Source organism: Maylandia zebra, linkage group LG18, assembly GCF_041146795.1.
Source record: "Maylandia zebra isolate NMK-2024a linkage group LG18, Mzebra_GT3a, whole genome shotgun sequence".
Classification (NCBI taxonomy): domain Eukaryota; kingdom Metazoa; phylum Chordata; class Actinopteri; order Cichliformes; family Cichlidae; genus Maylandia; species Maylandia zebra.
The window spans coordinates 2,168,183-2,181,131 of record NC_135184.1 but is presented as its reverse complement, the minus strand read 5'-3'; the positions used below and the strand labels follow the sequence as shown (position 1 = coordinate 2,181,131).

General features: G+C 40.9%; 1 protein-coding gene and 1 long non-coding RNA gene across 3 annotated transcripts; both read left to right on the top strand.

The window, feature by feature from the left end:
• Window positions 1–1,997: 1,997 nt before the first annotated feature.
• LOC143413518 (uncharacterized) lies at window positions 1,998–5,432 on the top strand. The gene is made up of 4 exons (XR_013094115.1): window positions 1,998–2,350; window positions 2,727–2,879; window positions 3,241–3,330; window positions 3,906–5,432. It is a non-coding gene; the product is annotated as an uncharacterized LOC143413518 (long non-coding RNA).
• Window positions 5,433–6,455: 1,023 nt separating this feature from the next.
• On the top strand, window positions 6,456–11,833 carry LOC101464606 (transcriptional regulator Myc-2). Of its 2 annotated transcripts, none has more exons than XM_004575680.2 (3): window positions 6,456–6,591; window positions 9,246–9,858; window positions 10,893–11,833. In XM_004575680.2, the coding sequence occupies exons 1-3, from the start codon at window positions 6,550–6,552 to the stop codon at window positions 11,390–11,392; spliced, it is 1,155 nt and encodes a 384-aa protein (XP_004575737.2). In that variant the 5' UTR covers window positions 6,456–6,549; the 3' UTR covers window positions 11,393–11,833. The 2 variants fall into 2 exon arrangements, with proteins under 2 accessions (XP_004575737.2, XP_004575738.2); XM_004575681.3 differs by lacking the exon at window positions 6,456–6,591 and adding an exon at window positions 8,435–8,644.
• The last annotated feature ends 1,116 nt before the right edge of the window (window positions 11,834–12,949 follow it).

Here is a 12,949-nt window from a genome sequence, read left to right as displayed (position 1 = left end):
GACTCATGCAACTTCTTGCTTTTCTCATTGCAGTCATTCAAATGTTCTCCAAGGCACTTATCATACTTGCCTAATAACACAATCAGAACGTTACCATGATCGATGGTGTTCTCACCCCACGTGTGCAGCCTCGTTCTCCACATGCCCATAGCTGAGTCCCCTCTTCCCAAGTACTTGGACCACATCCACTATACGCTCCAAAACTCGCCGTCTCGAGTCACTCGTGCTCTGTGAGCTGACAACTGACTGCCAGCAAACAAGCTGCTGATGTTACACTTTGAGCACCTTAAGAAAGAAGCTTCAGCGCAGGTCTGGTGTGTAGTGCTCTTTTCATGTCAGTCCGCCCTGCAAATCCCCGACGCACAAAGCAGAAGAATAAACGTCAATAAAAAGTCAGCACAATGAAAATAAACTTGGTTTATAACTGACCCGGATAGACTGCAGGTCATAACTTCTGACCTGAAGTTCCTCCGCCCCTGGAACCGCCCCGGGTCTCTCCTCCTCCTGGCTCCCCTTTCTCTCATCCACCTGCTGGCCTCCACCACTTGCTAATGTTACTGAATCTGTGGAAGCTCCACCACAGACACCACCAAACAGTTGAGTTATCTTTACATATTTGGCAGCGTCTGCCTGAAGGGCTTGTTTCCTTTTGGCACTCATTTTTTTCTGCACCTTCTTTCTGTTTTTTCTTCTCCGTTTTCTTTGGTTTGTCTCTGATGAGATTGCTTTCAGAGCCGTTGCCCAAACGAGAGGGGGAGGGTGCATCCGACCTCCTCGGCTGTAATTGGTCCAGCTCAGAGTCGATCATGAACAACTGGCCAATCCACCGCCTTTCATCGTTTATGCCGTTACAAAAACGCGGCCTGTCCAGCTGTGCACTCCAACACACTCTTACTGCCTCTGCAAGTTCAGTTATCAGTTACCACAATAATTAAAAACAGTTCAAGTTGGACTGTTTGTTAAAAGTAACTATAATGTTTTAATACATTAATGTTATCGGTTCAGTTTTTCCATCTGCATCCAGGTCGCTGAATGAAAGATTTTAACCTCCTGAGTAAGTCAGTGAATCATTAAGACAGTTTTTGAGATTCTTCACTCGGTGTGTTTAAAATCTTTCTTGGTCTCACATTATAATTTCTTTATTTTGACTTTTTTTATTTTTTTCTAAATTATCAGCTTTTTTCCAAACGTGTTAAATTGTTTTGTTAATTTAAACATGTTGCTAACACCACTGCAGCTTTTTGTTACTTCCACACGCAGCTTCCTCCTGTCTTCCACAATTCTCTTTTTGTACTTCCAGTGATTCACCACAGGATGGCGCTCCATCTCTTTGCTTCTCTCTTTCAAACCGAGGCAGACGTTTTTATTTGTGTGAGAAGTTGTCAGATTTATAGTAAACAGGAAATACTTTGTTGCCATGGATTCAGTGAGTCAAACTGGTGCAGCGGTGTGACGTATACCTTGGAGTGTGATACAGCCTGACACTCTATCACTGTCTGAAAAAGTATCTTAATCCTTGATTAAGGTTGTTATTTATGAAAACATGCTCATCTTTTAAAATGTAAGGCTCGCCTACACTGAAAAAAAGGGACTGGCCATCTCTTGGATTTATGTAAGCATCTTGCATGTATTTAACACAATTGCCTCATGTTTTAAAGATAAATGTAACTATATAGTGTAAAAACTACATGATATGCAGAAAGGGTGTATTAAATTGTTCATATCATGTTCAGGTGAACTAAGTCAATAAGATAGCAACGTTAAATCTCGTGAAACCACGCGTGATTTCATCTCGCGGGCTTTGGATCGTGGTTTAAAAAATGCATCCATCTCAGTCAAGTCAAGCAGCCAACTCTACGTTTTTTGGTATGTCTTGATTTTTTGAATTAATGTTTACCATATTTCAGCCAAATGTAGTTAAACGTCTAAAGTGCCGCCATGTAACATGCTAAAAAAGAGCCGGTTGCTTATTTGCTGTTTTATCTGTTGTCAAAGAATTGGCGCTTTTTCATTTGAATTTGTCTTTGGCACAAGAGCCGTAATATCACATTAAACCTAATTGCGAGGCACTCATAACATAATTTGGTTTTCTGTGTGAATAGATTTGTCAACTGACTCTTCAGTTACATTGTGTATTTACTGCACCGTGGTGTTAGTGAGATTTTGGACATTGAACAGCTTTAGCTAATATCATCAGCGGTATTATGCTAGCTTACATCCCTACCCCTCCTGCCCTCACCTGCTGTCCTTTTGTTTTTGTTTTTGTTTTTGTTGATGCACATTGAGAGACCACATCTATTCTGCATTTCACCAGGAGTCAGCTGATGGATTGTGGGTTCAAGGTGTTATGGTAAGAAAGTATATTCTATTTTCGCTTAAGGTTTCTGTAACTTAATTATAATAGGTTTTTTATAATTATTAGGTGCATGCATACTCAAATAGACCACCCTATTAATACAACTGAGAAATCCAAAATCTGCCATAGGTTTAACTTATACCTGTATGTATTGTCAGAAAGGTGATTACTGGACTCGCATTAATGCACACTTGAACTAAAATGAGGTTGTAACTTGTGGGTTCTTGGGTTGCAAATCAGAAATAAACATCTTTGGATTTTTTTAATCCCATAAGATCTGGAAACACAGTTTTTATTCAACAAAACATTACTGATTATTAACCAAGCACAGTGCCTGCTGTTATTTCAAAATAATTTTATGTCATTTCAGATGAAATGCAGCATTCCAGTGCATCCCAACCATGCCTTTACAGTCAAGGTTTCTGACGGAGCTGAGTTTCTCTCTGACAGTCTGCTGAAAGTGTTTGCAAAGTGATCGGGGGAACAGGGCACAAAGCTAAAGGATGTAGCTGCCATAATGACAGTAAGAACTTTAAAATTCTTTAACTACAAAGTGTATATGTATTGCATTAGGTCAGTAAAAGATTTTTATGCTGCATCCATTGAAACAGTCAACTATTACCTGTGAGTACTGATTCCACCGAAAGGATGCCATAATTTTCGTCATGCATTTACTGGCCCACTGAGAAAAATTGATCTTTTTAAAAAAATAAATGTTCTGGAAACTATATATCCATAAAGTTGATGTCAAACAGGAACTTTTGATATTGCTTTGTAGATGCTGGTGTTGCATGTTGACTGGTTTAAGTTTTTGTCTGGGATCATTTTCTTCTGTGCTACTGAAAAGTTCACAAATCTCTGTTTTCTTTGTTATAATACTTTAGGATGACATTAATGCTCGAAGGGAGTCCCTCATCAAAGTGCTCCGCATCTGTGTGAAAGACAATTGCAACATCTTGGTGCAGGAGTTCATGGTGAGTGTTTTATGAGTAGATTGTGGCTTTGCAACATTTAAAAATGCATTTAGTTATCCACTTGATCCTCATTGGACTGGTTAGGACCAGTAGTCCTCTTTAATAATTTGAAGTTCACATGAGGCCTAGTAGTGAACTCGGCCACCGGCCCTTGAGGCCCCACCCCTGTATTAGGGGTCACATCAGTGTGAAAAAACTTTAAATTTGTCATTCTAGTGAACAAAGGAAAATCCCACCAATATTTACATTAGTTTTTGTTTGAAAAAAAAAAAAAAGACCAACAGCTAACCAAATTGTGGGGCTGAAAGTCTAAATTCTAACATCTTCTGAGTGACAAAACCTGGATTTCTGATGGGCCGGTGTCTTTCTAACAAAAACTAATGTAAAATTATGTTTTTCACCCTCTCTTAGAAACTCTGTTAGACCATGAATGGCAGCATGGCAGGCCACTCTTTGGCTATAGCTATTTACTATGTTGCTTGCATTGGTTTAAATTACTCTAACATTAGAACTGGTAGATTCAAAAGAGATGAGTTTAAAAGGGAATCTTAAAAAAATGTTTTGTGTTTAACCAGGACTTGACTGAGGCCACTGCACAGATTGAGAAAACCACAATGAACATCTGTCTCCAGAGGATGCACCAGGCAATGACTTTTCTGATGTTGGCATCATCATCGAGGGTATAGTAGTTCTTCAAGATCTGGATAACGTGACCTTTGCAGTAGCCATGCTGTTTGGACCTTTTTTATTCCTTCAATATGAGTTACCCATCACAACTCTGCTACACTTTTGAGGTGATTCAAAGGGTGGTAATGGAGTTGGAAGCAACTCAGCTCTCAAGAAAAGTTCACAACTAAGACAAAACTGCTCCTGCAACGAAGCTCACTGTTATGCATGTGAGGTGACCAGCTCTAGGTGAGAAGACATTTAAATCTCACACTTGTTCTGCTGCATTTTTGAAGCTCAATTCCAGGAACAGATCGCAGGGTTCATTTTTATATACACTGCAACTGCCATGAGGACGAGCCGTTTTTTTGTTGTTGTTGTTGTTTGTTTTTCCTTTTGCTCTGTACAAGTTCTCTGTTTGGCAGCATTTTTAAATTTCTCTTTGTATTTTTTCTTTCTTTTACTAGTGAAGAGATGTAGCATGAACAGTTATGCAGTCTAAATATCCCATATGGGCCGTGTGAAATGGTATTTTCAGTTTCATTCAGTTGAAGTAAGGAACGTTGAATATTTCTAAGTGTGCTGTTTTGAACCAAGATGTCACAGTATGATCAGTGCTGTAATTTTTGACAGTCACTGTATCAATGTTATTTTTGCATCTCTTGAATAAAGGTTTTGACCTGCAAGTGCTAATTTCTTTAGTTATTGGGGTAAAATGGGTAATGTTAATAGGAAGGTGTTTGCCAATTCAGTAACCTAATTTAATGTTAATGGAAACTAACATTACCTCAAATTGTTTAGTTATAATTGTTGTTTAACTGAATCTTGACGTCAGAGGCCTTAAATAGAATGTTTTGATTTGTTCTTTCCCAACATTTTTCAAAAGAAAGAGTCTAATTTCTTTGCTGTGATTGATTCCAGAGAACACGGAAGAACTGACATTATTTAACTGTTGATTTATGTAGATTCAGTAGTGGAGTAATGTCAGTTTAATTCTTTACCTACTGTCAATGCAGTGAAATTAGACATTTTGTTTTGAAAGGTTACTGGTGGATGCCAGCAACCATCTTGGAAGAGGACAATATAATCTGTTATAAGGCCTCCATTTGAAAATTGTGTATTTGATACTAGAATATAATAGCAAAATGTAATTTGAAGATAACATGTAGTATTTAAGTGACCAAGTAGTATTGGGTAAAAGTTATTGAATGGTGTTGGGATAAAGTGAGAAAATTGTGAAGGATTAAAATATTTCAAGAGCTCAAATTACTTCATCAAAACATGTTTAAGTCACATTGTATCAACACAAATTGCACAGGTTTATTGAACATGAATAAATTGTGTTAATTTAACTCAATTGTTTAAGTTGCTGCCAAAGCAAAACATCTGTGTGCAACAAATGTCCACCATTGAATTAAGTAAATCCAACAACATATTTTTTTCAGTGTATCATCGGCTCTTCTATTCAGGTCTTTAAGTTAGAAATTCCAGTTAGTCGGATGTTTTTGAAGCTGTCCTTGGTTATATGTGGACAACTCTGACATTAACTGGCCTGTTCCTCCAGCTGGAGTCTTTCCTGGGTTCATGTTGTGTTTTGTCTAATGCCATATTCATGCAGCCTTGCTGGAAGTCAGTTATGTACGTCAGAAAGCCCAGATTACATCTGATTACAAACACTGGGAACACAAATCTTAAACACTTGTTTGGTTTAAATAAATGTGTAGTTTGAATATTTCAGCTAAATCTTCTGCTTTGTTATGTTATGAAATTAAATTTAGGAAAAATTAATATAACTTCTATTAAATGTCTTGTCTTAATGTTGGTTTAAAATGGAGCACTGTAACAAAAAATAATTTCCCCCAGGGATCAATAAAGTATTCTGATTCTGATTCTGATTAAAATGGCACATACTCTATCCACTTACCTCCATCCCTCCATCCACAGACAACAATAAGAATTTATGGTTATGGTTGGTAATGCAGTGTGTTGTTACAGCCACAAGAGGGCAGCAACCTTACGGTTTTATCTTTAGCAGCAACATTTATATAGATGATATTTTATTAAAGGTAAATGTTATTCATGTTATATTGACGGTATTGTAAAAAGCAGGCAGAATTATAAAGAATAATAAATTAAATCTAACAAAAAACTAGACGTGGAAAATGCAAAGATAAACAAGAATCCTGCAGTTTGAGGCAGTGTGAGGTTTTGACCAGCAGGGGGCAGCAGAGTAAAAGGCAGGAGGAGCTGCTGTTAAACAAAGGTTGGCTCAAATCATGAAATAGTGTTGCATGCGGTGGGTTGTGTATTTTATAGTGATATCCGGTGCACAGTGAGTGTTTCTGTAGCACTTTGAAGTCCTCAGCGTATCCCAGAGTATCTGCACCTGTGTGTTTTCCTCACCTGTGTCCACTTGCCTTAATTAGACCCGTGCTTATTTATGGTGCTGCCTCCACTTTGTTTCTTGGCGTGTCTGTGAGCCTCTTCTGTGGTCTTTGTGTGTCATGGATTTAGTAAACAGGTTTGCGGTTTTTATTCTGGGTCTTCTCTAAGATGCTGTTAAAAAGCTCACCACCCTCCAAAACACCTTCACAGGTAGGTCTTCTGGGCCAGTGGCTTTTCCCCACCTCTCACTCGATCCTCTGCGCTTCCTGATTTTCTAACTGTCATCCTCTCATTTCTACATTCATCACATCCCCAGAGTACTCCTTCCATCTTCACACTCCTTTCACTTGTTAGCACATTATCATCTCCATCCTTAATCACTTCTGTCCTTTCCTGCTTAGTCGATCATTACAAGTCATTTTCTCCTCCTTTGGTATCAGCCTGAAATACAGCTTACTGGGCTTTTTGCTTTGTCACCTCTTTGTCGTACACTTAAGCTCCCAGTACTTCCACTTTCTTCAGCTTCCTGAATATCCCACTTTTTTTGCTGACCCAAATACCTTCCTGCACTGCCTCATTCCACCACCAAGTCTCCTTGTATTTCCCGATACACCAAACACTTTCTTGGCCGTTTCCTCAGCACTTCCAGTCATCTGCTAAGTCCTTCCTACCACCCAGAGCCTGTCTCAGCTCCTCCCAAACTGTGTGCGGCATTCTTGGCTCTGCATTCACTCACTTCCTCCCACAGACTTCCATCTGATGCCCCCTAGCTGCATTCTCGTTAAATCTAACACTCTTGGCCATCATCCAGTGTTCCTCCCTCCTCTTGAAGTACAGGTTCACCAACAACCTTTTCACCTGCTCATCACCTGTGTCCCCTTCCCTGACACGTCCACTGAAGTCTGCTTCAAAAAGCTGGTTTAAATGTACCTCTGAGGACATCAAATACAGCAACAGGCTGTAATGAAGCAATAAACAGCCGATGCAGCTGTTCCTCGTGACATCTTTAACAGCTAAACATCTGGCGCGCCTGTTGCCTCAGTTTCTGTGTTTCTGCTTCTTTCACCTCATTTTTGATGGGAGGGTCTAAGATATGAGGAGAGAAATAAAGGATGTACACCTGGGAAATGAGACCTGGAGATGGTTGAAGCACATTCTTTCATTTTGTGAATTTAAAAAGAAATAAATAAATAGTTTCTTCATAGGTCTTGACCATGGAGCCCATAATCTGTTCTTTATATTTCAGTTTCATAGATGTTATTTTGATGTTGTCTTTCCCAGAATTAATTTAGATGACATCAAAACAGAGAAAATAAAAAATCACATCAAAGTAAAATAAATAAATATAATAACAGTATATTTGCTGTGCTAAATTCTTGTTTCTCATTTTAGTGGCTTTGTTTATAATTTTTCAAAATAGTTGTTTAAATATGTTTTGTTTTTGTTTAAAATTCCTTCTCTTAGGTTAGTTTTCCTTTAAAATTTTATTTTATTCTTTAATGATATTGTAATTGTTTTTATTTTATCAAACTTGATTCATTTAATACATTTTCTATTAGCAGATTACTTTTTTTTTTTTTTTAGTCTTTTAATCTAGTTTTAAATCTTTCTATTACATGTCGTGTTTTGCTTTTGCATTCGGAGCTCGTGATCGTTTTCTTCGTTCTGTTGTTTGTTTGTTTATTCAATCCAGGTTTTCTTTCGATAAACATTGTTTTTCTTGTTTGTTTTCATGACTTCATCACGGGATAAGAGCGGGTTTCCCGGAACTTTGTTCCTTTACATCACTTACAGTCACGACCACCCTCTTACCATTCACAAAAAGTACACGTCCGCTGAGTAAAATAGTTCCCATATTTTGCACATCTTCTTGCTGAATTTAAAGTAAAACTAATACTACAATCAAGCTTTTATGGCAGAAATGCGCTAAAGGTTATTTTCTAAAGGGTCAGCAGCACATCGATAGGTCCCGTTTGTTTACTACGTAGTTCGCATTTGGCGGGAAGATTGTAGTGCCGGCGGATGAAGATATAAAAGCCGGAGTATTTAATGTGTGTGAAGCAGCTGATGGCTGAGTTTCACGCTGAGACTGCAGAGCAGCTGGGCGACACTGAGGGACCGTTATAGCGTCTGTTCTCGAGAAACTGAGGATTATTTAAGACTGACAGGCTCTGCTGGACAAAGCCCGCTATAAGTTTACTCGTTACTCGCTTGAACATTTGGACCTTTTTCACCTTTTCACCTTAACTGTTGGAGAAAAACGGTAAGTTTATGTCTGAAGCTTTCTGGATGCTTTTCTTTGCTGTCGTTTAACTTTTCGCTTAGTCAGTTTAAAATGTGTGCCGAATTTATCGCTGATGTTCGTTCTTCGCATTTTGACCGTTTTTCCTTTGATGCGTGACTCTGAATAAATGATTCAATGTTATTAAACTAGCGTCGCGCATTTTGACAGCTGAGTTTCGCATATCTGCAGAAGTTCTCGCCTGTCTGGAGACTTTACTCATACTGAAGCTCTGTGTTTAACTCTGCTCTGCAACCTTTACTTATGTCTTTTAACCGCATATTCTGTTCTTATTTTTTGATAAAATTACTACTTTTAAAACTGTTACGCATGTTAAATCCCGAGTTTTAATACATTTGAGTGTATCTGCACTGCAGATGTGTGTAGTGCTGTTTACTGATGAAGGATCTTTGCTTTCTATTATGTAAACTCGGACTTTAATCCAAAGAAAGCTAAACTAGCTGTTTTTTGAATGGAGTCTGGCATGCTTAACTGATTCTCCTGCACTGTTGTAATATCAGATGGTTTTTTGATGTTGTGGTCATGTGCTTGGCTCAGGCTGACCTCCTGTTGTGTTTCTCAGGCCGCCGTCATGCCGCCGGTGTTGAACAGCACAAACTACGATTATGACTACGACGTGGTCCAGCCCTACTTCTTCCTGAATGGTGAAGAGGAAGACTTCTACCCTCCTCCACGCAGCCAGCTCCTGCCGGCTCCCAGCGAAGACATCTGGAAGAAGTTCGAGCTGCTGCCTACACCTCCCTTGTCCCCCAGCCGGAGACCCTCCCTGTCTGCCGCCGACCACTTGGAGGCGGTGTCTGACCTCTTGGACGATGACCACAGCTCCTCTGCAGCATTTCTGCAGTCCTTCATCATCCAGGATTGCATGTGGAGCAGCAGCTTCGCCGCTGCCACAGAGCTGGAGAAGGTGGTGTCAGAGAGGCTGGCCTCGCTGCGGGCCCGCCGGGACTCCTGCAACACTAAGACCATCACAGACAGAACAGCTGACGAGCAGGTGGGCGGGTCTCAGGTGAGCGCTGGGTACCTGCAGGACTTCCACACCTCGGTGACAGACTGCATTGACCCCTCTGTGGTGTTCCTGGGTGAGAAGCAGATGGATGATGGTGTGGCGATGGAGGTGGGGTCTGAGCTGAGACTGGACTCGCCACCACCCAGCAGCAGTGACAGCGAATCAGGTGAGTTTTATTTTGAAAAGCCAGCTCTTTAATCCTGAGTATCAGAGTCACTGAACTCTGAATTCTGCTTTTCTCCGACCTTTCCTTCACTTCTCATTTACCCTCTGAGACCAGTGGTTAGAAACAAAGAAGCATCAGGTAGGATCCACTTGCATTTTTTTGGAAATGTAGTAACCCAGTGATTTTCAGAGCATCTCAAAATACTGCATCTATTGATATCCAACACTACTGTGGTGTGGCCATCCTTTAATTACAGCGTCTGGGAACAGCCTATCACCAAGCAGGCAAATATCCTGCAGGCTGTGTGAGGATTTTCATAACAGAAGTAGAAACGACAGACTTTTCCTAAAGTAGTGAAATTATTTTTAATTTATTAGACTTACAAATATTAGATGCTGCAAACATTGTGACATCCTGCACGTGTGCGCGCACACACACACACAGGTCAGATCTCTGAGTCAGGGAGCCTAAACAAGGCGGGGCTCAACAGGCTCAGGTGCGTTGGGGTCCAATCAGCTGACATAAGTGAACTCCTTAAAATCAGTAGCTGGTTTTCTTCTTGCGGTCAGTACTTTTACATCACAGGAAGTGCAGAGGACAGTCAAATGATGTGGGGGCTCTCAGTGAAGCCGTGCCTGTCATCCCAGATCAGACCAGCTGTTCAGAAAGCTTCACCACAGGGCTCTTTCTGTTCCTCATACGTCACCATTATTTTGACGCTATAGTTACTGTGGATAGTAGTACACTAAAACGTAACCTTGGTCTGAATTAAGCTGTGGATTAAAATATCCACCAGTACTGTCAGTGTCAGCAGACATCTGAGAAATGTTTTCATTGGCCGGTAAATGTCTGAAAACTATGGAAAATATGGAAGCGAGGAGTTCAAGGAGGGCACGTTTTCTGTCTCGCTCTGCTGCTTTCACTCGTTTTCTGTCCCTGTTCAGTCACTCGTCCATCAGCAGGACGGTGGTTTTGGCTCAGACCGCGATCACTTTTATTTACACCAGAATGTTTTTCCTTGTTTTTTTTCTCAGAAGAGGAAGATGATGAGGAAGAGGAAGAGATCGATGTGGTGACAGTGGACAGGAGAAAGTCATCTCGACGGTCCCACACCTCCCCTCTGGTCCTGAAACGCTCTCATGTCACCATCCACCAACACAACTACGCTGCCCAGCAACCCCCTGAGAAACGTGTGAAGGCGGAGAGCAGCAGCGCGGCACCGCGGCAGAGCGGCGGGCGCCGGTGCTGGAGCCCGAAATCGGAGGGCGAGGACAACGACAAGCGCAGGACTCACAACGTGCTGGAGAGGCAGCGGAGAAACGAGCTGAAGATGAGCTTCATGGTTCTGAGGGACGAGGTCCCAGCGGTGGCCAACAATGAAAAAGCGGCGAAGGTGGTGATCCTGAAGAAGGCGGCGGAGTTCATCATGGAGGTCAGAGAGCAGGAGAGGAAGCTGTTGGCAAAGAAAGATGAACTGAGGAAGAGGAGCAGAGAGCTGAAGCAGAGGCTGCAGCAGCTCAGGACTTCACATTAACATCTGCTCAGTCGTTCTAGTTTCTTCACTTCAGGTTTTAAAGCTAAAATAATGACCGACGTCACCTGAATGCAGCACGCTGCCCGTGGGGCTCGCTGCTCGTCTGTAATCAGGTTTTCTGTTTTTTATTTATTTTTGTTTTTATTGACTATTTTAATTTAAAGTAGTTTTTCAGACATTCCAGTTTATGAGGCGACAATGTGAATAAATATGTGTCATAACTTTAATTTACAGCTGATGATGAACAATAATTTAATTCACTATTTAATCCGTTCACTCCCTAAAGCTTTTGTATTTGTGATTGTGTATTTTTAATTTCAGAGTTCATTTTTATATATATATATTGTTTTTGTTCAAAAGCTTTTTTTGCACTAAAAGTACATCAGAAGTGTTTTCATCCCTTCAGAATAAAAGCCCTTCACATGTTGGAGCTTCTCTTGATCTCAAAGTGTCTGCTTTGTTTCTGCAAACCTCCCTGTTTGTTTGTAAGTCCCAGAATTCATGTGGTGGTGTGAAACATGCCTCAGGCAGCCGCTGGATCCCCCTAGAAGGATCAGCTTAAACCCACAGTGACGTTACCCCACAGTCACTGATAAACTTCCAAGTTTCAGTGGAAGTGTTTTCAGCTTCTTGTAACATCTGAGGGTGGAATCGCCAAGTTGGTTCCTTAGAGACAAATTCAGCCTCTTGAAAATGATCCAGCGCATATTCCTGTGGGTCATTTTCATGGCATTTCCTCTGTATTCTGGCCTGAGCTGTTTCTTTTCAGTCATTACTCAACATTTCGGCTGCGTCATCGGAGAACATCCGGCCCAGCGGAGCAGCGCGCTGAGGCTGTCGTGGTGCTGCGCGATTTCCACACTGAACACGGGGTGAAAGTTCAAACCAAATCAGCTGCTCTGCATTTACCAGCCGCATCACTTTAAGAGGGTCAAAGGTCAACCGGCATGGCTTTGACTGAACAGTATCTATACACATAACTCCCTACTCTAGTAGTTAAATAATCTTTTGACTGAATAGCTGTCAAAGTTAATTTAACTCAGGACCACAGAACGTAACAATCAAACACACCCGAGTTAGTCACATAATTCAGTGTAAGTTCAGGCCAATCACGTTCACACAAAGCTGTCAAACATACAGCTGATCTCAGAAAGCAGCAGGCTGTACACTTACGTAATCAAATATATCCTGATCATGTGTCATACAGCCTGGACTCAGCAAAAAAACTATTGATTGAACACAGAGGTGGTAAATGTGTCCATATGCTGAGTCACGAATGTTCCCACCTGGAAGTGTTCGTTCTTCACTCCACAGAGAATTTACCGGGAACTGTAGGGAACGCAACACGATATGAAATTCAGTTTGTGACTTATGCTCAGATCAGTCAGGCAGGGTTTGTGTTCGGCTCGCTCGTCAGATCTGGTTTTAAAGGATTGAAGTTGTTACAATGAAACAAGCTGGAGGCGACAAACAAGCTTCACTGAAACAGGCTGGTGTCACAGTCATTTATTTTTACTGTTGAATGTGATATAAATGAGTGATGTAAGTAAAACAACC